Here is a 26214-nt window from a genome sequence, read left to right on the forward strand (position 1 = left end):
AAAGCTAAAAACATCAACCAATTCATCAAAACATTTGATACAATTCAATATAGTGATAGTAATTCATAGTATTGCCAGTATTGTGTCTGGGATGCTTGGCTTTATAACTAGAAACAGACAGTAAAGATTAAGCAAGCTGTTGCAAACTGAGGATGAAAAAGTAAATTTTCCAAGAATATTCGCATTTCCTAAAAGTTTGTCATTCTAATCAGTAACATACCCTATGTGTATCATCTCTGCAATCAGAGTACGAGGAGAGCTACACCATCACACCAGTCAGCAAAGCAGCATACAAGTCTTCCAAGCTTGGAAAATACCTATTCACTCCCCCGCAGACAGAATTTTTCCGATGGAGCAACAATGGGAATCATCATGCAAAGTGAGACATAGAAGGAATGCATAAACGTCTGAAGGTCAGTTCTCTTTTGCACTCCTTTCCTCTCTTGGAATAAATGTCAAGAGTCTAGTTTGTTATTTTAGTTTGGGAAGTACAATAATCTGTCTGAACTGGAGGTCTCTTTAGGTGTAGATATACTCAAACGTGCATGCCAAAATAGCTTCTTTGGGTTAAAATATAGGACTCGTTTTGCTGTAAAGATGCTAAGAAATGCTAAAATAAAATAAAGAGGTAGATTGATGTTATCAGATTGTATTGCAGTGATAAAATCAATCAGTTTTTTTTTAATAAAATACTTGTTCATTGCGTACACTTCTGCACTTACATAAGGCCAACATGCAGTATAGACTTGCAGGCAGACCAGTCCGATGGTCTGGTATCCTAAGGCTAGCGATAGCACCGCAGTGCTTCATTTCATTTCTGATGGAATTCCTAGCAGCAAGGTCAACAGCACACTAACTGCAAGTGTGTTCACAACAATAACAGACTTTCAGAGTGTTCTGCTGTCTTAGTTCCCTGGGTCACCTTGGGCCACCCCCCCTTCTCTTTTTCTTTATTTCTTTCTCTTTCTCCCTCTCCCTCTCTCAGCTTTACCTACATCACATGGTTGTTGTGATGGTCAAATGGGGAGGATAAGAATCAAATATAGTGGTGCCCCGCAAGACGAATGCCTCGCAAGACGAAAAACGCGCAAGACGAAAGAGTTTTCCGTTTTTTGAGTCATTCCGCAAGACGAATTTCCCTATGGGCTTGCTTCGCAAGACGAAACGTCTTGCGAGTTCTTGTGAGTTTGTTTCCTTTTTCTTAAAGCCGCTAAGCCGTTAATAGCCGCTAAGCCGCTAATAGCCGTGCTTCGCAAGACGAAAAATCCGCAAGACGAAGAGACTCGCGGAACGGATTAATTTCGTCTTGCGAGGCACCACTGTACCATGTATGAATCATGCATATCCCCTTAAGCTTCTTGGCATAGCTAAGTATCTCTCAAGGATTTAAAATACGAGATATCTTGAGGGATATAAAACCAACAAAACTTTTTTTAAAAAAAAAAGATCCTGGGATCCCACTGACTGCAGAACGTCCATTTGCTGAACAGGCCGGAGTTTGCTGTAGCTTAGATGGCTTAATACTTTAAGTGGCTGAATAGATAGATGTGCTATATGGAGCACAAGCGGCACATTTCATTGGAAAGAAAGAAGAAAAAGGCAGAGCTGTATATTATCTTGCTGCTATAGGCAAAATGGCCCGACCTCTTGAAACAGATGTTATTTATGCATTTGTTACAGGCACTAAATAACTGTAATAGCAAATATTGTGCAGAGGGGGGGGGGGAATGCAACCACCAATGACTCAGGATTATAAAAAGGAGACTTCATTTATTTAAAGGAAGTATTAAGGAATAAGTTTTAAGGAAGTTTCAAATCACATCAGTTGTAAAGTCTGGAAACAGCCAAATCCTTTAATTCCATGCACTGCGTCCACATATCCACTTGATTACGTGCTCCTAAATTTTCGGTATTACTCCTGATGCAGGGCCTTAACAAAGCACAACCTTTATTCTAAGAAATCTGATTATACTGGTAGATTGTAAAAAAAATTCTGGGGTGGGGTAGGAGTTGAAATCAACTCTGAAACAAAAAAAGGGGGGCAGGAAGGGGGGAAGCTCTGGAGCCAAGTGAGGATTCCTAGGTAAGATCCCCCCTCTATTGTGTGGGCAGGTAATCCCTCCCCTACCTGGCCTGGTCTCCTTGGCAACGCTTCCCCCAGGTGGGATTGGACAACTGACTGAGGTAGGCGGAGACCTCCAGGTATCCCACCTGAGGGAAGGCAAAGCCAAGCCTATGCTGTTGGGGCCGCTCCAGATCTAGGGGCTGCACGCGTCCACGCAAAAGGCCCCCCCCCCCGTTTTAAGCGTCCACATATCCACTTGATTACGTGCTCCTAAATTTTCGGTATTACTCCTGATGCAGGGCCTTAACAAAGCACAACCTTTATTCTAAGAAATCTGATTATACTGGTAGATTGTAAAACAATTCTGGGGTGGGGTAGGAGTTGAAATCAACTCTGAAACAAAAAAAGGGGGGCGGGAAGGGGGTACTGTAGAAGCCACCAAAGTCCAATGGACTGCAATCAGGCACATTAGGAAAACTCTGCTGGAGGCAACTTTGTGAGAGACACTGTGCCCTGATGGCAGTAGGGCTGAGCTATAGATTGCACTACCTGCCCAGACACACTCTCTTTCCTCTTTCCATCTCTCTCTGCTCTGTCAGCAACGTGACAACATCTCTGCTAAGTGTGAGCTTCATGTGTGGAATAAGGGTTAAGATTTAATTTTGATAGAGGCCTTGGCAATTGCCCGTTGTTCTTCTCTTCTTATTTCCTTCCTCTCCCTTTTCTTACTTTTTGCTTTTTCCTTTCCAGATTAGTGTGATTTTTAATACATTTTATGTTCAAAACTTTTAATAAAAATCTATTTTTAAAAAAAGACTGCATTTTAAGCAATAATTAAGTATGCCTTTCTAACTGAATTAAGCATGCTGGAACAAAGTTGCTTTATCTGTTACTCTTCCACAAGTATTCTGAGTGAGTAAATGCTGTTTTGCCTTTTACATGACGTGTGATTGTTATTTTAAGGGGAGTAGAAAAGGGGGAACTGCCAGAAAAATCCAGACTGTCTTAAAGCATTCAGGATTATTTAAACTAAAAGGTTAAAACTAGCCAATCTTAGCTTCCTTTTAACCTGCAAAGGGATGCACTCTGCCAAACTCTGAGGTAATTATCTAATAAATATATCCTCTCCTGGCATCTATTCACATCCCAACAAAAAAGGATGTCCTTTCAGAGTAGTTGAGGCAACCCAGTCAAATGGGAGGGGTACAAATATTAAAATTATTACGTATTATTATTCATAGTTCTGTATCAGATACAAATGAAAATCTTAAATCACAGTGGATTGTACTGAAGGGACTAGATAGATGGGGCTGTAACCCTTTCCAAGCTGAGATCAATTCACCAATTCATTTTGTGTACACCAATACACCAATTCATTTTGTAGTTTTGATCAAATGCCCCCCCCCCACTGCCTTCAGTTCTCCATCACCTTAGGAACCTGCCTCACAGGGTCATGAAGAGGGTGAGCACAAGAAAAGGTTAAAAAGGTCTTTTCACCTTGCATGTGACATATATATATAATTAGCAGTAGCATAGCCAATGTTCATAACAGTGTATGTGTGTGCACGTAAGACTTGTGTGGTGGCGAGGACCAGAACTAGCTTGTCTCTTTACAAACGTGTTGCTTAGATCCTTGCCGAATACTATGCAACATTATTGTCCAGGAGTACATATTTATTTTAGCTTTTTTCAAATACAAGTAGTAATAATCCTGAAACAGTTCAATATATATTACTAAAGCAATCCAAAGAGCCATTGTGAGCAATTGCTGAACCATTCATGTATTTGTGTAGCTTACTGTGCTGGCCCTGCCCTGATTCTGGGTCACTAGAAACCACGCTTGATCTTAGCCAAAAGGCCAAGAAATAACTAGCAATAACTGCTTTTTTCTCCGTAAGCCTCATGTATGGTGACTCTGTGACGTGAGACATTTGTCCCCAGCATTGCAGCAACATCCTGAGTCATGGATCCCCCACATCTTGGCCTCCTTCCTGCGTTGCAGTCATTTAACAAGTGTCAATGCACAATCAGGGTTGTGTTCCAGCCCTTATTTCTCATGCAGAGGAGCTGGATTTCTGGTGAAATTCCCAGTTGCTTGCATTTGGATTTGGTCGTGGCATCGCTACAGAAAACAAATGCCCTCTTTTTGGCCGAAAAGTTAATTCCTAGGATGACTGCTGCCAGAGGGATGCCTGCAAACAAAGAGGGAGAGGTGAAGGTTAACCTTGCCCTGTCAAGTTGGCACACACCCCAGTGGTAGCTCAGCATTCTCCACTTATCACCATAGGAAAGCAAACAGGGGCTGCCATGTCGTCAGTGCAAGGCAGCTGTAAACCATCTCGCAAAGGACGGACAGTGCAAGGAGAGAATAAAACCTGCTTGGAAGCTTCAGCTAGTCAGAACAGGATTCACTTTACATTAAGATCAATGACCCTGCGTGAGTGTGCAGCAAGTAAAGGTGAAGTCCGTGACAGTCCAGGACACACAGCAGAGGGGTTCTCTTCAGCAGTTTCCTTCAATGGAATCTTTTTTTCTTTTTTCTTTTTGCTTTTTAAGCTCCCTCAGGTTCTTCAGAGCAGTTTCAAGGGGTCTTAAAGGGTAAAGGGACCCCTGACCATTAGGTCCAGTCGTGGCCGACTCTGGGGTTGCGGCGCTCGTCCCGCTTTACTGGCCGAGGGAGCCGGCGTACAGCTTCCGGGTCATGTGGCCAGAATAACTAAGCCGCTTCTGGCAAACCAGAGCAGCGCACGGAAACGCCGTTTACCTTCCCGCCGGAGCAATACCTATTGATCTACTTGCACTTTTATGTGCTTTTGAACTGCTAGGTTGGCACGCTTTACTGGCCGAGGGAGCCGGCGTACACCTTCCGGGTCATGTGGCCAGAATAACTAAGCCGCTTCTGGCAAACCAGAGCAGCGCACGGAAACGCCGTTTACCTTCCCGCCGGAGCGGTACCTATTGATCTACTTGCACTTTTATGTGCTTTTGAACTGCTAGGTTGGCACGCTTTACTGGCCGAGGGAGCCGGTGTACACCTTCCGGGTCATGTGGCCAGAATAACTAAGCCGCTTCTGGCGAACCAGAGCAGCACACGGAAACACCGTTTACCTTCCCGCTTTGCACTTTGACATGCTTTCAAACTGCTAGGTCGGCAGGAGCAGGGACCGAGCAATGGGAGCTCACCCCGTCGCGGGGACTCGAACTGCTGAACTTCTGATTGGCAAGTCCTAGGCTCTGTGGTTTAACCCACAGCGCCACCCGCATCCCTTCAAGGGGTCTCAGAGATGTCCAAATTTCTACTTAGGCAAGGTTTCTCAACCTGTTGCTGTTCTTACCCCAACCAGAAGGCTCAAATAGTTGCATATTTATTCACACACACACCCTAATTTGATATAAAGAAAAGAATGACAAGAAACACTCAGTGAAGCCTGGATGGCACAGGGGCCTGGGGTCCATAAAGCTCATTTGGTGACCTTGGACCAGTCACTATCCCTCAGCCTGACGCAGCTCACATGGTTGCTATGAGAATAAAATGTGGGGGAGGGGGCACGCCAAGTGCCTTGGAGGAAGGGTGGAATAAAAATGTAATAAAATAATGAAAGCCACATTCCTCACAGAGAATCCATTAAATGAAAAGTAGAAAGCCCACCTCCTCAGCCAGTTGGAAAACCTCTATTCTGCAAAAGTGGATTTAAACTGCAGAAAACAGAGCTTTTCTAAAGTGGTTTGTATTGGACACATCACAAGAACAATAACCGCAAAATATGCTCCACTGTAAACGCTTCCAAATCATCAAATTTCTTACTTCAACAATAAAACTTTGGAGGGCGGAATTGTTTTAAATCAAAAGCGGGTAGTACAAAGTGAATATAAGATTAGGTATTTAGATAGCTATGCAAAATGACAGATCTCAGCCCTTTGAATATCATCTAGGCCAGGGTGGAGTTAAAATGCCGGGCCAGGCAGCCAATTTTGTCCTTGTCCTTTTCATATACTCCTTTGCAGTTTCCTTGTGGATCCTATTACTTGGTCCACATTCTACGCTTTGTCTCGCCTAGCTTATTTCCAGGGTGGGTGTCAGTCAGCCATGGGAAAAGGCTACTGAAGGAAATGAAAGGAGTTAGAAGTCTCTGCTACAGCAGCCTGGAAAAGACAGAACAGGGAGGGAGCGGGGATTAAGTTTACAAAGATGGCAGTTGGCCAACTTGATGCTAAAACCCTGGGCATTTTGAGTAGATCAAGAGGTATACAAAAGACCTTGAAAAAATGTTTTAAAATGTGAGTGGTAGAAATTTTTACAAATACATTGGGTGGGCTTGGTTTTCATCGAAATCAGTGTGATCAGTCATGACATGAGCATGAGAAGATTCCCCAGTGGCCCATCCAGTCCCACATCCTCACAGTAGCTGACCATTCGCCTTTTGAGCACAAATCCTGCGGTTTCCAGTGTGGAGGCAAAGCATAGCCATGGTGGTTAAAGGTAAAGGTAAAGGTACCCCTGCCCAAACGGGCCAGTCTTGACAGACTCTAGGGTTGTGCGCCCATCTCACTCAAGAGGCCGGGGGCCAGCGCTGTCCGGAGACACTTCCGGGTCACGTGGCCAGCGTGACATCGCTGCTCTGGCGAGCCAGAGCCGCACACGGAAACGCCGTTTACCTTCCCGCTAGTAAGCAGTACCTATTTATCTACTTGCACCCGCGGGTGCTTTCGAACTGCTAGGTTGGCAGGCGCTGGGACCGAGCAGCGGGAGCGCACCCCGCCGCGGGGATTCGAACCGCCGACCTTTCGATCGGCAAGCCCTAGGCGCTGAGGCTTTTACCCACAGCGCCACCCGCGTCCCTTACTAGCCATGGTGGTTAGTAGCCATCAATAGCCCTCTCCTTCATAGCCACACCCACCTCATTGCAGATGCCAAGGTCATTCTTACAACTAAAAATAGCATGTCCTGAAGGTTATGCTGAATTTTTTCCTCTTTATGCAACTCTGCAGTGTAGTAGGAATATTAAGTACATGATTCAGTGTTTCCACAGTATTCCTTTGAATATCTGACCCAGCTTTCAGGGAACTCAATGACCCGTGAGATATTTGCAATGAATTCCTTGTGAATGATTTTGAAACATTATCTGTAAAAGAGCCCCGTAAGTGTAAAACACAGCTAGGTGAATAATTAGTAACATAATATTTATCTGGCAAGTTTCACCTTTTTGGTGCTTGAGAACTGATTGAGACCAGATCGCAGACTTCTCCAATGTATTCGTTATTTTAAGTTATTTGCAGAATCAGCAAATAATTTTTGGTTTGCGGATCACTCGTGAATTGGGAAAGTTCATAATTCACATTGCGTTGCCTACCATGGGATTTAGGCAAGTCCTGTTTCTGGTTCTAGCCTGGCAGACATGCACAACAAGCCAACCCACCCTACACAAATGGCCACTTCTGTGAGTACTGCCTGATTGTTCCTGCATGTGTTTTACTGGCGTTAGTAACAAACATAAGAGACTCATAAATATGGCTAGAGTGCAATTTTCTTACAGATTTGCATATTTTCTTGTGACAGTTCTACATTAGAAGAGGTCACAAGCGGATCCACTATGAAACTAACAAAGCTTAAGCTTGAGGGCCTCAAATCCCAGATGGGCTCCAGAAGCAATTTTAGTCCATACTGCTTAAAGTTTTTGGGTCTAGTATACCAAATTTGAGTCACATGATTCAAATTGTTTTTGTTTTTGTTTTGTTTTTTGGTATATATTTCAACAATCCCCAAGTTTGAGAGTCAGTAGAACAGACATTGTAAAGGTGTGGTGATGTGTTGTGGAATAACCCCATGGAAGAGGTTAGAAGTTACCCAGACCTCATTGCTGGTTGTGAAGGGACCCCCCCATAACAGTTCAAGCTTCAGGGCCCCCCAAAAATGGATTAGGTGCCCCAGGCACTAAGGGACCTAAGAATACAGGAGACCTTCTCTCTAGACCAGTGGTTCTCAAACTTTTTTCCTCTGGGTCACACTTTCAGAATAATTTTCTTTTATTGATTTTTATTGATAAGAAATACATTGGAAATACAATATATTGATAAGAAATACAACTCCTAGCAGTGCTTGATTTATCACATAGAATGCAACTACTTTAATATGATCATGGGACATCCAGAAAGTATAAAACAAGGCAGTTACATAAGAACAGGAATCACGATAAACGATCCTCTTACATATGTACCTTATGTACGTATACCAACTCAATGAGAGGTATGATCTTGCTTTTGCTGCATAATCTCATTATATTGGGTTTAATTTGAGACAAACAAACTTCTCTCTTCATCAGCACAAAGAAGCCTTTCTCATACTGCTGAGTTCAACTGCTGCCCGCAATGTGTTATAGTCTTGCTCGAAGTTGTTTTAATGTAATTTTATTATTGTAAGCTACCCTGGACCTTTTTAGGGGAGTTATAAATTTGAAGAAATAAGTAAATAAATATCATTCCAATTAGACTGAGATTATTCCCAGACTGGATTTTCTCGAGATTTGACTCCAGAGCAAAATTTGCTTTGAGGGGATTCAAAGCTCTCATTTAATGACAAGAAGATACCTCTCATGGCCAGGGCGGAGGGGAGCGTCACTTTTGTCAAAGCAGTGATTACACAGTGCAAACTGTCCCTTTCTCTTGCCAAAGGTTTCACATATGCAAGTTTAAAGTTTGTCAGCAGTGGGATCTGCAAACACCCCCCACCCCCAATACCCAGGAAATTATTGGCCTCCAAAAAGGGGTGCAGGATCTGCTGGGCAGCTCTCTTGCAAACTGACAGTTGTCACTTTGCACCAGGTGGGTGTTTTCATCCCTTTTTAAGTGACCTAAAAGATTGCCACCTGCCAAGCTTTGATTTGCCCCTTTAGTGCAACCATTTTCCCTAGCAGAGCAAATGAGCTCTTGGATGCATATGCAGTTTTTTATCAAGGGAATTGCGTGGGGAGAATGTCATTGTTTCAACGCCCCACCTCCACCACAGTTTTAATTGAAATCACAAACACCAATAATTGGGGATTTTTTGCAAACAAAGAAAAAAACCCAACAGGTCAGGAAATCCAATCCTGGATTGGATTTAATTTGGCCTGCAGATTTTTATGAAGAGATGGATGCCTTTCAGTATAACCTCTACTTCATAGTAGGTTTATGGGGGTCTCAGAAGCCAGCTTCATATTTTCGTGATCCAAATGGTACTTCAAATACTATGGAATGGACTAATACAGTGGTACCTCGGGTTACAAACGCTTCAGGTTTCAGACTCCGCTAACCCACAAATAGTGCTTCAGGTTAAGAACTTTGCTTCAGGATGAGAACAGAAATCGTGCTCCGGCGGTGCGGTGGCAGCAGGAGGCCCCATTAGTTAAAGTGCTGCTTCAGGTTAAGAACAGTTTCAGGTTAAGAACGGACCTCTGGAATGAATTAAGTACTTAACCTGAGGTACCACTGTAGTTGTTGTTTTTTAAAAAAATCCATTTTGTCTGGTGTGTTTCCACATTCTCTCAAAATCTGGATTTTTGAGTGTAGTGTGGTGATAATTGAAATAATAGAGAACTATCACAACATTTTTTAAAAATCGTGTGTATATGATATGATTCAACTAATATTTGTGGCCAAATGATTTCTGGAAGTCTTTCACAATGTAGCAGCTGAGAAGATTATGCTCAGTTTCAGTAAATGGAAGCTTTGGAAATTGTGGTTCCCCACGAGTGGTATCTGGGGCAATTAGACTGGGCACATGTTGGGCAACAATCTGAAATCTGATCATGCATCACTTCTGTATGCCAATACCATTTATTTTTTTAAAGAATATAAAAGCTTCTTACAGGTCCTCTGTTCAGTGTTATTCTATACGAACTGTATTTGATCTTGGGAGACAACTCCCATCAACCCAGCCAGTAAAATTTATCTTTGTAGTTACTTCCATGTTGATCTGCAGATTGTGTGCTACTGCTTTTGTTTTGCATAGTCCAGTTAGAAGAATTTATAGGTTTGATGCATGAAGAAGGAAATTTTCAGTAAAGTGTTAATTATAATAAGTAAGTGCTCTCTCCCTAACTTTGACTAACCTCTGCTTGTTCATTCCCATCTCATTTTGCTGCCCATGTAAACCCAGCCCCAGATTCGAAGCAATTTCAACACTTTCTCTCCGTGGTAGTAGACCTGGGTTGCTCTTGGCTAACTAGTCAGAACATCCTGGGGCACAGTGCCTCTTGCTGACATGGAAAGAGCTCAGTCATCCTAGGTCAGGCTGGTTTGTGCTGAGCAGAATTCTGTGCAATCACCATTCTGCTGCGCCTGGCTACAATTTGTGCTAGCTCAACATAGCTTCCTGCAGATAAAGATGCCTAAAAGCATTCTGAGACTGTGATATGAAGCATTTAACGAAGTAAGTCTCATTTAACTCACTGACCTTTTTCTGAGGAAACCGGCTATTAGGTCCTGAGGTTCAAACAAGCTCAAAGGATAAGAAAATGAACTTCCTATTTGTGTGCAGCCTTGTGGAACAAAAATTAAATATGGAATTAAAAACTAAGTAAGCCAATGGGGTTTGCATGAATTGGTTTGGTGACACTTAGCCCTTTCCTTGGGAAACTACTGGACAAAACAAAGCTCCTTTAGGAGGTTTTGAATTAATCTTAAATCTTATGTATTCTGTTCTTGAAATGAGAAAGAGAATAAGCAGAAACAGCATGCCTATTTGTAAATATGAGTTTTAAAGCGACTGTTTTCAACAAAAGCAGTGCCTAGTTTACGACCAAATCGCCGTATCTAAGTTCCCAGCATTGTTTCTCCTCTTTAATCTTGGCTGCTATTCTTGAATTAAAGGGGAATTATGCAATTTCCCCTCCCAATCCCATCCCTGCATCCCAATTCCTGACTCTTGCCCATGCACGCATCTTCTGATGCTTAAAGCCATCACTTGATCCAAAATATAACGATGCATTTAGCATATGGACAGAAGTATTGACTCTGGTACTGAGACTGTAATTTCACACGCACACGTACAAGGAGGAAAAAAGATTAGAAGGAAATCTGAAAATGAGACAACACAAAGATTTACAAAATAAGCCAACAAAGGAAGACCGTGCCACACAACTTCAAAGGCGATTGCAAATCCATTTTTAAACTTAATTATGTAATAATTTTCTTTCTTTCTCTCCCCCATTCCCCCCCGGAAAGCAAGATATAGTTGTGAAGTTCAGATTTAACACAGAGGATGTTGTTTGTTAAACTGGAAACCAAGTGACAGGCCACTTATAACAGGAGGCCTGTTTCCGATCCTTTGAGTGAAATATGGTCATTATTTGTTGAGTGTCAGTTTTGGTTAGCTTTATTTAGTTTCAGGGAAGGAAGGCAGTGCCTTACTTTAGCAGAAGTAAAAGTTTTGGAATCTTCTTGTTCAGAATTCTACTTTTGATCTAAATTATATGCCTGCAAGATTGACCAATCACCCCCCCCCCGTGCTTAAAGAAATGCCATATTGCTTTGTATACAGAAAGTGGTTTTGCTTTCGAGTATCACGTGCTGTTAATTATGGCCTAGATTCTACTGGCTTTACCCATGCAATTAGTAGCTTTTGGAATGGAACTCATATCTTCTGAAATTCATCCATGTGTTTCCAGAGAGAGGCACTGCTGAACATGTGGCAGTGGGATTGCATGGTGGGTTTTATTTTGGTCTATCAGCAATATACCAAATGCTGAATTTTATAGTTACCAGCACCTCTGTGATACCAGCACCTCTACCTGTCCCAGCCTGCAAGAAAGGCAGGAAAAATAGATTTTAAAACTTTGCAGGTTGATACTTGAAGGCAGTGTGTGTTTCAGATTATATTAAAAAAATATCAAGAACTTAATCACATCTCCATCATGGGTTGTGAAAACTAAAGAGATCCTGGTAGAATTCCAGGAAGTTTCTTCTCCATCAACAACCGAAGCCAAAGCCATTCACATGCGTTCATGCTGAACTATTGCTCCAGAGCTGAGCAGTTCCTCTAGGGCATCATCCTTGTACCCCAGAGTATCCTTCAGAACATCCAATGTGTGCTGACCAACGAGAGGAGGAGGTTTGGGCTCAGACACTTCAAACTGGCTGTACCTTACGGCTGGTCCTGTCAAAAACAAGAAAAAAGAAAACTGGAAGTTAATAATGGTCGTGGTTAGTTTCGTAAAGAATGCCATCCTGTACACAGAGAAGACACCTGCAAATATCACAAATTCTTGTGCCTTGAGAATGCTTTTCTCTTTCTCTCGACAAGATTTTCATGTGATTTGCATGGGTGAAACAACCAACCCAAGTCAAAAGCCAGAGATTTCACATTGCCCTTCATTATTTCAAAAGGCACTACTTTCAGGAGCTGTTGTGTGATGAGACACTGAGTGATGTAGATGAAGGTTTGCATCAATCCAAAGAGGATGGAAGCAATGGGAAACTGAAACCACCAATCACACCAATCAACCAAACCAGCTATTATAAACAACTTGAAAAATAGCAAACCTTCCACTTTTTTGTGGCAGAACATATAAATAAGTTTTTGAAGACAGCAATTTCTTAAGCAGGAGTCTGGTAAACAATGCTTCTTAATCATATGGATCGGTACACAAAGATCTCGCTCTACGCCAGACTCATGAACTTGTGGAGCCACTGCTTCAGAGCTAGTTGATATGTCTTCATTCCAACCAGATATTTCCATTGAAGTTCAGAAAAGGAATTAAATCACATGAGTGCTGCGTGTGTTTTCACTGTTAAATGAAAAGCAGGCCTTGGTGACTACTTACTGAAATGCCCATATCCCTCTTCTGTATTTGCTATACTGATACATATTATACAAATTACATTTCTTCTTATCAGCCCCCACAGAATATTTAAATCAGTCTAGGGATTTAGCAAACGAGGGCTGCTAACAAAGTTGTTCAGTCCTGGCTATGTGGCTGTGGAAATAATTTTTTCAGGTTTTATGTTTACAATTCCACTTCCATTATTCCATCACGAGTTCCAGAAGGACATTTTGTACACATATTATAAATCAGATTTGGTAAATGAAAAGGGGCTGTGCCTGTTCACAGATTCAGAGCATAACATGTTCGGAATCTTCATTGAACAGACCATTCTCCTATGATCCAACCTTGAGATTGCATCTTGGATTGGAATATTATTTGTGCATTTATCAATTATTATTCATAATGTGTAGTGATGAAAAATCCCACAGGGCAAAACATGAAAACTTCCATGAGTCAGAAATAAGGTTGCCACTGCAAAAAACCTGAAATCAATTAATAGGGACATCCTTTTTCTGTCAAGGCACGCACTAAAATGAATGGGAACTGCACAAGAGCACAGACAAGCTTGTATACATTTATTGTAAATATACAATTCACTGGTGTCTGTTCTTAAATTTGTTTTGGATTTGTTTGTGTGTTGTTGTTTTGAAGTTTTTTTAAAAAAAATTAATAGTGTGTGCTGCCCCTGGCTCCTTTGGAAGGAAGATTGAGATACAAATTTAACTAACAAATAAATACATTCCCGGGGAGGCAGAAGCATGCTGATAGTGAGTAGGACCATTTCTTGTTTCCTCTCATTTTCTATGCCCCCCCCTCTCTGGAATGCCCCCACCTTCCATTGCTAAGCCTCCTTGATCTCAGTGAGACCTAAGTGCTACTAACTTAGTCTGGATCCAGCCGAATGATCTACTCATAACTGAGCAGTGATTTGCATCCAGGGTGGCACTGTGGGTTAAACCACAGAGCCTAGGGCTTGCCGATCAGAAGGTCGGTGGTTCGAATCCCTGCAATGGGGTGAGCTCCCGTTGCTTGGTGCCTGCTCCTGTCAACCTAGCACTTTGACAGCACATCAAAGTGCAAGTAGATAAATAGGTACCACTCTGGCGGGAAGGTAAACAGTGTTTCCGTGCGCTGCTCTGGTTCGCCAGAAGCGGCTTAGTCATGCTGGCCACATGACCCGGAAGCTGTACGCCGGCTCCTCGGCCAATAAAGCGAGATGAGCGCCGCAACCCCAGAGTCGTCCATGACTGGACCTAATGGTCAGGGGTCCCTTTACTCTTTACTTTTCTTGGCCCAAATCTCTGTCATCATAAATGTGTTAGGACTCTGCTGTTTTTTGCTGCAACAGGTTGTCATGACTACTTCTCTGGAAGTTGCATCTCACACTTCTCTCACCTTATGGCAGTTTAAAGAAATAAGTCTACTTACTAGCTCTTACTAAAAGCACACACAAACCCACCAGTAGACTACATGTTGAACTACGTGAACTAGTCAATTTGCATTCCTTCAAACTGCTTTCCTAAATAGTCAAAGGCAACACTATTGAGATGGACTGTCATTTCAAGTCCCTTTCATTCAGCGCTGTTTGTAAATTCCTAATCTTTAGCTGACTGGCCTCCCCCCCCCCCGCCCCCAAGTCTTATATTAGTGACCCTCAATGCAATATAAATTCTCACCTTGAGCATTGGTAAATGCCAGCATTCATTGTCTAAAGTGGCTGGGGCTTGTATTCTTATATTGCTCAGATGCCACTATCAGTTTTGAAGTTTTAAGGAAACCATCTTGCAAATAAGTGACCTCTGGAGATTAAACTGATTAAATGAAAAGCAAACTAACAATGGAATCCTATATCTGTGCATTTAGAAATATCACAGTTGTACCCAACCTTGGCCGTAGTAAATAAGGATAATAATCAGCAAGGAAGTAGATCAGCCTTAATCAAAAGTTCCACAAGAGTAGCCTTGCTTTATATGCAAAAGGTTGGACTAGGCAGTTTTGAGAATGGGCCCCACCAGCTATTATTATTTTTTTCTTTTGATGCAAGCAAGGGCAAGATTGCCCCGGGGGGGGTATTAAATATTTCTTAATTTACAAAAGCATGTGCATTGTCTTTTTTCAGGTTGTCTTTTCTACAAATCAGTTTCATTTTTTGTGAGACATTAGTATTGCATGCAACACAGAATTGGGAAGAAAAGAGGGGGATTGGGGCTGGTGTGGGCTCCACTCACTATTATGACTAGCATGTGAAAGTGAACTTGCACAAAACAGCATTAAGTTTTTGTACTCATGGTGTCACCTAGAGCTTTGGTCCTCAATTTATGGACCAGAACACACAAGGAGGTTCTGCACAGACCTAAGATGGGTTGAATTGGTGACATCCTCACTATTTCCCCAGCCCTAATTCATTGGTCAACATGAGTCTGACCAAGCTGCGGGAGGCAGTGGAGGACAGAAGTGCCTGGCATGCTCTGGTCCATGGGGTCACGAAGAGTCGGACACGACTAAACGACTAAACAACAAATTCATTTTATTTTAATTTAGAGAATTCATATACTGCTTTTCACTTCGGTGATGAATTGGATTTACATATAAAATATAATACAATGCAATAAAATGCAATTACTTACAATCATAGAATTGTAGAGTTGGACAGAACCCCGAGGGTCATCTAGTCCAACCCCCTTCCTCCCCTTGTTTGTTGTTCTGCCCCGTGACCTCTGCTCTTCCAACTTTGCATTACCAAAGCTTTTCTGCTCCCTTAAACAACTTCCTCCTTTCTTGCCCACTGTCACCATCAAGAGGAAGCGTCTCAGTGTACATGGCGCCACCTTTCTCCCCGTGTATGAGTGGTAGCATTTATTTCCATTCTCCCCTACCTTCTGTTACTCCCCATTGTCCATCTTAAATTATAACCTCCTTGGGACTGGATGCATAGGATGGCCTAGGACCCTCGTACTCCTAGGACCGCCTCTCCCAGTATGCCCCGCGGAGGACCTTAAGGTCAATAAATAGCAGCACTCTAGAGGTCCCGGGTCCTAAGGAAGTCAGAATAGCCTCAACCAGAGCCAGGGCTTTTTCAACACTGGGCCCGGCCTGGTGGAACACACTGTCTCATGAGATCAGGGTTCTGCAGGATCCGATTTCTTTCCGCAGGGCCTGTAAGACAGAGTTTTTGATTTGTGTTTCTATTGAAATGAGGCTGCATTTTAATGTACTTAATCTTGTTTTAAGTTGTACTTTAATCAATTGTTTTTATACCTGGTGTTAGCCACCCTGAGTCCGGTCTTGGCTGGGAAGGGTGGGGTATAAATAAAATTATTTATTTATTTATTTATTTATTATTAGCCTATGTATGTTGCCAATGCAACTCTCTAAAGGTGCCATACAAACTGAAGGCATGAAACAGAGAGGGAGGGAGTTTGGAAAACTAACTTGAAAAACCAACCTTGTACTACATATTTAGAATATTTTTTCTTGAGAAAGCAGTGAGCATTCCACAAGAAAGACCTAAACACACATTTTGCTATATGTGAAGTCCTGTAAATCAATATTTATATTTTGACTTCTTTAACAAGTTACTAAGATACTTGCTCCAGATACTGCTTTATCGCCAAGGTTTCACAAGGCGTCAGATGAATATTCTATCAGTTATACGTATAGTACCAAATTGTCTCCGCCTTCCCTAGTACTTGAAATCCACATCATCATCATAAATTTTGTTTATTTGGCGCCTCTCTGCCATAACATCCCAGGCGCCAAACAAACCATAAAGTTAAGACACAGGACACATTAAAACATGAGATATAAAAGACAGATAAGACAGTGCAAGCATCTTTATGCTACACGAGGTCCCAAGGGGATTAAAGACGCCTTTCTTTTTAAAAGGTTAAACAGTCCAGGAGTTTTTATGGTAGATTTCTGAGGTGAAAGAGACGAAGGGCAAAGGCAGGGACCTGGCACCAAGAGCTGCCCCAAGTGTCCTGATTGCCTAGACTAATTCCAGTTGCCACACGTGTGTGCACACGCAGGAATAAGAGCACTGACCTTCCCAAGACAAAGAGTTAAGGCATTACATTATAAATAACAGACTTGTTGCAAACTGCTTTGAAAAATGATTATTCAGAATTTTACAATATATTATTTCAGTTCTGCATGTGATTTATTGAATTACTTCTGCCCCCAGCCTAGAACTTAGAAAGGAGCAATTAAAGGGCAGCTCTCCCTTTCCCATGCAACAGTTCAGGGAGAAGGCTACTAGGTTGGCAACTGCTCAGTTTAGTATTCCCCCTGCATTTTTCTTAAGAGTGTGTCTCAGAGGTTTTCTGCTTGACCCTCACTTTCTAGGCTTGGCTCCAAGCAGCTTCCCCCTTGCCCCACTCCTCCCCAAGGGAAAACCTGCTATTTAGCAATCAGAACAAATGGCAATCCAGGGAAAATCCTTAATAAAGGTGTATTTTGAGAAAGAACTGGTGACACATGGTCTGATCTTGCTGCCCTGGCAGTCATACTCTGCACTACCTGCAGCTTCTGGACAGTCTTTGAACAGTAGCATCGTCGTCCTGTGCAGCTCAGCCACAGCAGAGCTCAGTGGCAGGAGAGGCCAGCCAATCAGCCAAGTCTCGGGGGTACTTGCCTGGAGGCAGAGTCCATATGCAAGGTTCAGTCCAGTCCTAAGGACAGGAGTATCTCAGCTCACATAGTCAGATGGCCCAGGGGTCAAGAAAGCAGAGGGTCCAAGGTCAAGAGAAGCAAGAAGCAGCAAGGTCTGGTCAGGAATGACCAATGTTCCCAGCAACTGTCTGAGGCTGGAAACCCTGTTTAAGAAAGCTGGAGCCAGCTGGTTCACATCAGGAAGAAGGCGGCTGATCAGCAGCAGGTGCAGTCACTGCCTTCTGCTCCTTCAGGCTGCTGCTCAGCAGGTGAAGCTGACTCCTGGCCCATGATAGCTAGTGCCACACAGGACTAGCCTAAGACATGTTGACACTTGAAGCAAACCATAAAATGGTGCCCCCCCCCCAATCAGGGAAGGGGTGGGTGAAGATCTACACTGAGAAGAAGGATGGGAGGAGACCAGCAGCACCTCCTATTGGCCAAGGAGGAACACTGGGCTAGCAGATTTGGCCTCCAAGGACTACAAAGAAGAAGAAGAAGAAGAAGAAGAAGAAGAAGAAGAAGAAGAAGAAGTTGCAGCAGCAGCAGCAGCGTTTCTTGGAGACAGGATCTGCTGTCCCTGGGGATCCTGCCATCTGAGGCAGTGGGCCCTGGGTGGGATAAAACGCATCACAACAGGCCAATCTTAAGGCTATTGGGTTACTAGCTTACTGAAGTCAGGCTATCCTGGTTCAAGAATGGCTATAGCAGGTGAACCAGCCAAAAGCTGGGCATAGGCATGTCACCACTGATGCCACCTGGTCACTCAGTCATACACTGGTCAATGTGTTGAACCACCAAGAAATCAGGGAAAGCCGACAGGGTTGCACTCTCCATGTCTCACTTCTGATAAAGATCATCAGTCAAGGAGACCAAGGCTATTGCATTGTGAAATCCAAATCTAAAGCCAGACTGAAGTGGGTCTGGATAATCTGCCTTATCCATGCATGCGCACAACTGGCAGACAGCTACCATCGTAATCGCCTTGCCCAGAAAATGTTGAGGATGGTGGCACATGACTCCCTCATTTGCACAGCACCCAATGCCAGTTTTGATACCTTGGTGCAATTGCCTCTTTACAGCTTGTGGTAGCTAGAGCGCTATCTGTGAGGCTGCTGCAATTCTCCTGCTGCCTTCCGTTCCAAGCAATCATCTGTTTTATTTTAATTTTAAATTCCTAAAAGAACAGTCAGCATTAGGATTTGGGCGGGAGAAAAGGGCAAATTCCACATTTGGACCCTATTCAGATGAATTTACAAACTGACAATGTGATCAATACCAACACAGTACTGAGGGCATGCAATTGTGTTGGCTTTCCACTGTCTGTTGCCAATCCCTGTCATGTGATATTCAGCTCATCTGAGGTTGGGAATATCAAAGCAGTATGGGGCACTCAAGTCTCTTCAATCAAGCCGCCTTTGGTTTAAATTGCACAAGTGTGCAAGTGTGAGCACAACAGAGTGGCCCTCTTTCTGACGTTCTTGTGGCTGTAAATATTACCAGAGATTTTCATTCTATCCTGTGAAAGGCAAAAAAGGAAGAAGTCAGGAATCCTCTTTCTTCACCCATAAAAGCTACAGGAATATTGAGAAAGTGAAATGTAAGAACCAGACACACCCATGGAGAGGAATGAAGTATAAGGCTAGGAAGCTATCCAGAGAGGGAGAGAGACGGCGGGGGGGGGGGGAATTCTGCATCCAAGAAAGAAGACAACTAAAAAGCTTGAGAGTATAAATTAGAATCAGATTGGAACCAGCCATGCATAAGCAATATTCCATCTCAAATGTGCACAGATCAGTTTCATTAATGCAATTCCCCATTCTCCTTGACTTTTTCCACCTCCTGATGCTTTGGACTACTTCCTTTTCTCCACCACCCCACTTTCACTGTGAAGTAAAGTGCTTTAACTTACTTGAGCTAGTAATTTTGAAGTTCTAGTCGTAAGCAGCAGGTGCTTGGTTTAAAGAGAATTTTTCCATCATGGACTGTCTGGGAGCCTCAGCAGCACCTCCCTCCCTCCCACACACCCCGGCACCTTTCATCCTTTGCCACTTGCACTTGTGGGTTTCACATTTGACTTGATGTTTCTTTCCAAGATGTGTCATTCCCCCCCCCCCGCTTTGCTAATGCATCTTCCTTTTGTAAGATTGTCAGATTTGAGCCTTTCGCTTCTATACAAATCACAGCAAAAAATGGTTGGCATTTATTGCCTTCAAGGATGCTACAGACCTCATTTTACTTCAACTATCAGTAAAAGGCCACTATGATGTGTGAACACACTGGAGTAAAATACTCCCAAATAACAACAACAACAACAACAACTTTTTATTTGTACTCCACCCTCCCTGGTGTACCCCAGTGTTATGTTCACCACCCTCTACACAACATGTTTTTTGCTATGTGTGCTGCTTCAGGTCCAGCCCAGTGTCAGCCAAAGATGTGCAGTGCAGGTGAGGAAACCCCTCTCCAGCAACAGCAGGACTCAATAGAGCAGCACAGCCGCTGCCTCATCCACAGTCCTGCTGCTTAGGGTGGGAAGGCCATTTTGCAGTACCAGCTCCCAGGCAGCAGAGGCACAGATCAGGCCTGTTGTCATCAGATGACAGCTCTGCATCCAGGTGATTCAATGCTGCCTCCCCATCCTGTTTCTGGGGTTTCCATTCGTTACCAATGACAAGGATCCTCCCATGTTACCTTCCATCTGCCTGCCATTTGGGGGGCTGCACTGGGGTGCTCTTCACTAGTAGGGTTTCTCGGCTGGTAGCCTTTTTCTTTCTTTGGCTATCACTTGTAGCCGATTAAGATTGTCTTCCATAAACACGGTTTTAACAACGAGTTCGTAAGTGACTGTGGAGGCCAATTCTGGATCCAGTGGGGACATTGGTTTCTGGGCAGGAGTTGATCACAGTGTGGATTTGCCAAGCGTGTCTTCCTCTTAACACGTTTCTCCCTTGCGTCCTGAGTTGGAGTGTCTTCAAAGCCCATGACACCTTTGGTAAAGGCTGTTCTCCAACTGGAGAACTTGCAGGCCAGTGTTTCCTAGTAGTCAGTGTTTATACTACATGTTTTTAGATTTGCCTTGAGACATTCTTTAAACCTCTTTTGTTGACCACCAGCATTACACTTTCCATTTTTAAGTTTGGAATAGAGTAGTTGCTTTGGAAGACGATCATCAGGCATCCGCACAACATGACCAGTCCAACTTAGTTGATGTTGAAGAATCATTGCTTCAACACTGGTGATCTTTGCCTGTCTTCCCAAGTGATGTGTAAAAATTTTTGGAGACACCACTGATGGAATCTTTCGAGGGGCTGGAGATGGCATTTATAAGTGGTCCATGTTTCACAAGCATATAGTAAGGTTGGTAGTACAATAGCTTTGTAAACAATCATTTTGGTAGTACTGCTCTCTTGCCACTGGAGGACAGGATTTCAAGGAAGGACTGGGCAGACAAACACCTTCAAGCCCCCCTGCAGCAAGGTGGACTAGTGGTTTGGATTGCTCTTTAAATGTAGAAACGTTCTGCTGGGTGGCATAGTGAGGATATATCAAAAGTACTTCTTTGTTGTCTTCACTGCCACTGAGTAGGCTCACTAATGAACACTTACTTCTGCTGGTTGCATTTGTCTGGAGGTTTTCTTCACTTGCGTCTCCCAGGTGGTTTCACTGTCTTCAGCTCTGCTGTATGCCAAGAAGCCAGTTAAGCTCTATCAAGCAGGAGAGGATGCCCGGGGCGAGCATGTCACCAACCCGGGCCATCCATGTATTGCACAGATTAACTGGGCTTTTAATAGGACCACGGGTCAAATTCGCCGGAAAATCCCCCAGAGCCACCTGAATTCATCAGCCCCTGAGGACAGACCATGCTAACAGGTTCTCCACCTCTGTAGAGGTGACAAATCCCCCACTCTCAGAGGGAGAGCATATTTAAAGCTAACCTACCGTTCAGTGGTTGCATCGACAGACCTGAGGGCTGGCTGGCAGAGCTATCACATTTCCTCTGGTTAGAGGCTGGCACGTGGCACAACCATCAATTGTTTGAGTCATGGCCCCCTCAGCTGGCTTACCCTTCCTCTTTCACCACCCCTCTCCTTACCCAAGATCACTGCAAATGTCCTCCACTCAGCTCTCCCCAGCTGACCTTGTCCCAGGCACATGGAAAACAATCAAGGCCAGAGCACTACACAGAGTGGAAGAACTTGACCGGGTGGGGTGGGGGTGCCATTCTTTCTGGCATGCATACTACATGCTGTGTCTCTTGAAACGTGTCTCTCCATCTATAATAAATTTCTGTATAGTTCACAGTTAACACGTGGCCAAAATAGCTCAACTGAGAAAGCATTAGACTGAAGATCAGTAACTTCCTTTCAAAGGATAGCTCAGTTGGTAGAGCATGAGACTCTTAATACCAAGATTGTGGGTTCAAACACCATGTTGGGCAAAAGATTCGTGCATTAGATCAAGGGAAGTAATAGTGCCACTGTATTCTGCTCTGGTCAGACCTCACCTGGAGTACTGTGTCCAGTTCTGGGCACCACAGTTCAAGAAGGACACTGACAAACTGGAACGTGTCCAGAGGAGGGCAACCAAAATGGTCAAAGGCCTGGAAACGATGCCTTATGAGGAACGGCTAAGGGAGCTGGGCATGTTTAGCCTGGAGAAGAGGAGGTTAAGGGGTGATATGATAGCCATGTTCAAATATATAAAAGAATGTCACATAGAGGAGGGAGAAAGGTTGTTTTCTGCTGCTCCAGAGAAGCGGACACGGAGCAATGGATCCAAACTACAAGAAAGAAGATTCCACCTAAACATTAGGAAGAACTTCCTGACAGTAAGAGCTGTTCGACAGTGGAATTTGCTGCCAAGGAGTGTGGTGGAGTCTCCAGCTTTGGAGGTCTTTAAGCAGAGGCTTGACAACCATATGTCAGGAGTGCTCTGATGGTGTTTCCTGCTTGGCAGGGGGTTGGACTCGATGGCCCTTGTGGTCTCTTCCAACTCTATGATTCTATGATTGTAGAGGTTGAACTTGATGATCCTCATGGTCCCTTGCAACTCTTCCATGATTCTGTGACAGATGAGGCATATCTCTTAAGATATCTCTTAATATAAACTCTGGATATAACACCTGTTTTGCCCAAGGTTTAGAACACATAAAAGAGTATGGAGAACATTGTCTACATATATATTCTTTCTCGATTCAGCATTAGATAATACAAGTCAGATATGTAAGAAATTGTTGCAGCATGGAGTGCTCTTGTTCCCTGTTCCACACATTCATCTGTGCTTGTTATTGACCTCATTTGAAAGAAACAGATGCTGAATTGTTGTATGTGCCATGTGGCTTGGTCTGCTTGGATGAATCATCACAGCAGGATGCACAGACTCCAGGATGCAGCCGCAGCTTGCACATCCCATGCTATCCACTCTTCACTGCTAAAAGGGTCCCACCAACAGTCTCACACCTCGAAAGTCATTGGGGCATCCCATATTGAAGACACTTTTAATGATTTAGCTGTGATGATGCCATGACTTGGAGTGCCTGCAGTGACCTATTCAGGAGGGAGCTTGCTAGCAGAAGCCTCAGGAGGGCTGGCAGAAGAGACCCCAGACACGTTACTTCAGGGTCTTGACAATGAGCCTCTGCCAGTAACCTGGAACTTACTGAATCACACATCCTCAATTTTGAATCCCTAGAGAATGTAGCCCCTGCAAAAGATACCAGAGGGAAGCCAACACCTTTCCCCAAAAGTACCCAAGAGCATTTGAGCCTGTTTGCCACCACAGGCAATGCACCCCAACAAGAAACAGAAGAGAAGTGTCAGGCTCCAAGCCAAAGGAATCAAGGAGGCAAAATCTAAGAGGTGCAGTCAGGCCCTGGGAGTATATAAGGGCTCAGCGAACACCAAGCACTCCCTGGAGCAAGCTGCATGGTCCCTAGGACCTGTCCAGGGTTCTGAAGGGCCTTGTCTCTGACCACCTTAGTTTCCTGTTTCCACATTCTCCGCTTTCGAAGGGACACACACTCCCTGCCCCCTGGGTTTCCTGTTCTTGCCATAAGCTCCAGACCTGCTTCCCTGAAACTGCTCCACAGGTTCAGCCTCTCCAGGGCTAGGCGTGTGCCACTTTTCAGCCTAATAAAATGTGTAAATTGTACCGTGAAACAATAAAACTCAAAGGACACAAACACTCTCTTCTCTATTAACCCTTTTCGTTGAATTGGAACATGGCTGCCTGCTTGCAGAAAGCCAAGACGTTAAGCAGATGGGAGGAGGAGGAGGAAAATGAAAAGCAGCTCTCACCTCTACAAAAACGTGCAAAGTTCAGAGCCACCCTTCTAACTCAGCAAGCACAGAGCAATGTTTAATGTGAACTCAGATGCCTTTTGCAGATTGCTCTGATTCTTGTGCTGATTTCTACACCAGCTGTCTTCCGCCAGATTCAATGTGCAGGTTTCATTTTAACGCACTGGCTATTCCCTGGTTACCTGCCATATAATGGGATCTTACAGGTGGAGGGCATGTTTGTAATGCTTGTTCATCCACTCACAGAGGAAAATATCATAAAATAAAATACTTGGGGTGACATTCCTGGATTCAAATACAACCCACTTCCCCAGTTTTCAGATACTGTATCAATCAAAGAATGCCAAGAATTACTTCACCTCATATATATGTACCTGTTGCAGATTATATTCATTTGAAAATTAATTTTTAAACCAGCTGTTATTTTCCCCTAGCGCAATGCACACTGCCATTTCTTTCAGAAAAATGCTGCTTTTAGGATTGGTTGCTATGATATATAAAAAACGTTTAGATCTACCTGGAGTGCTCAGTTCTATTCTGTAGCATTGTAGTTCTATTCCTGCAGCTTTGTCCTGTAATATTTTTTAAATAAAAGAGATAAGGCATATCATGCTGTTCCTGCTTCCTGTGGTTTCTGAGAAGCGGCAATTGAATGACATAATCAGTACTCAGTTCATGGGTGGAATTAAAGAGCTAACCCAAAAGTCACTTCAGGCTAAAGAACTGAAAGGCAACAGTTTTGAGTGGTGAAATAGCAGGAAATGGAGATGATTTAAAAGATGTAAAGCAGTCTCCATGGGACACAGAGGGACAGTTTGAAAGCCAAAATACACATTACACTGAGTGTGCCTACGGTTATCTGTACTGATGCTGCTGTTTCTACTGTATTACATATCATGTTTTTGCTTTTGTTGTGATGGTGATGATGATGATGATGATGATGATAAGCAGTATTTCTACAACTATCAGGTGGCCAAACTTGATACCAAGCCTGCCCCACCACCACACCATCACTACAACACAGCACTTTGTGTGACCTGTCAATTATACACGGAACATTTAATCTGAAAAGCCAAGGAGAACATCAATATTTTAGACAGAGAAATTCTCTCCTCCTTTGTTCACTCTTCTTTGTGGCCTAAAGAGATCTCTGCAGGGTGGACCTATCTATAACTTTAGTACACATACTGTACTTTACAGTTCACATGCTTTAAAGCAAGCATGAGCAGGCTCAGTTAAAAACTGGTGACCCTTAAAAGTGTCAGAACACTCTGAATTCAATCTGGAAGATGCAATGCCAGTTTAATTTCTAAAGCATGCTTTTGTGTAGATACTTTGAAGGTTGACCACACACAAAAATAAAAGCAGATCTGGATCAAGAAATGGAAAACATTTTTTAAAAAAATGTTTTGAATGGCTATAATGAGACTCTGATATTTTCACACCTATGGAAATTGTTTTCATGCTATTTAGTACATTCCTATAATAGTGGAGGGAATTGTGTTATTTCACTTGAGTACAAAGATGTAAGAATAGTGAGAATCACCTGTCCTAAAAGTAATGTTATTAATTGCTATATTTTCTAGCTTGATCAGTGTGTGCAATTATGCAAGGAACATTCATTTGGCTTAATAAAGGAATTACAACATGTGCAAAAGAATGGCCATGTTGGGCAGAACAATGACGCATTTCACAGAACCTTTTGTCTACTGCAAACAGCCAACCAACTGCTAAAAGAAGTTCACAAGCAGGACATAAGAGCCCCAAAATCTAGTAACCAAACAAACATTGACCTGGCTTGGACCTAGCACTGCACCATGGGTCAGCATTACAAGAATGAGGCAAACTTCACACTGGGTTGCACTCTCTTGCCCCAACAGGGCCATGATGAAATCGGCAGCTTTCACTTTCATCTGAGATTAACTGCTGTTTAGCTTAACTAAACTTTAGTTAGTTAAGCTTACCTATGGTTACCAAAACAAAGCCAGCTTCATAGACCATGGTGTGAAGGTGGCTTGCTTCCACTAACCATAGTTAAATTAACCATAGTATATCTATCCAAGTTTGGACAATCTAGAAAAATGGAGCTATTCAGAAATAGAAGCAAAAACTTCCAAATGAACTGAAGGAGAAGAGGGAGATGCAACGCATGATCTCTAGGGAGGATGAGGCTTATTCTCATAAACCTAACTATGCTACAACTGAGGTTTAGTGTTACATCAAAATTCTGGCCCATTTTCTCTGAAAATGAAGGTTGCACTTTTGGCTCAGAAAACAATAGCATATGATACTTCACTAAATTAAAAAACTGTTTCATGCAGAAAAGGCAATCCCAATGGAGTTCTGCCAAACGCACTGACCTAGGGCTCATCCACCCTGGAGTTTAATTTGAAGC

At 43.2% G+C, this 26214-nt stretch overlaps 1 protein-coding gene and 1 long non-coding RNA gene across 2 annotated transcripts in view; one reads left to right on the plus strand and one right to left on the minus strand.

Moving 5' to 3' along the window:
- Positions 1-203: 203 nt before the first annotated feature.
- The window catches only part of LOC309515291, a 60555-nt gene continuing 34544 nt past the window's right edge, over positions 204-26214 (plus strand). Inside the window, exon 1 of the long non-coding RNA XR_014212401.1 lies at positions 204-413. This is a non-coding gene — a long non-coding RNA (uncharacterized lncRNA). The remainder of the gene's footprint in view (positions 414-26214) is intronic.
- SUGCT (succinyl-CoA:glutarate-CoA transferase) overlaps positions 8072-26214 on the minus strand; it is a 294275-nt gene continuing 276132 nt past the window's right edge. Inside the window, exon 14 of the mRNA XM_082192880.1 lies at positions 8072-12197. Within this exon, the coding sequence (XP_082049006.1) occupies positions 12034-12197 (164 nt within the window). The 3' untranslated portion in view covers positions 8072-12033. The remainder of the gene's footprint in view (positions 12198-26214) is intronic.

Source organism: Podarcis vaucheri (genome assembly GCF_965113315.1).
Source record: "Podarcis vaucheri genome assembly, chromosome: 12".
NCBI classification, from domain to species: domain Eukaryota; kingdom Metazoa; phylum Chordata; class Lepidosauria; order Squamata; family Lacertidae; genus Podarcis; species Podarcis vaucheri.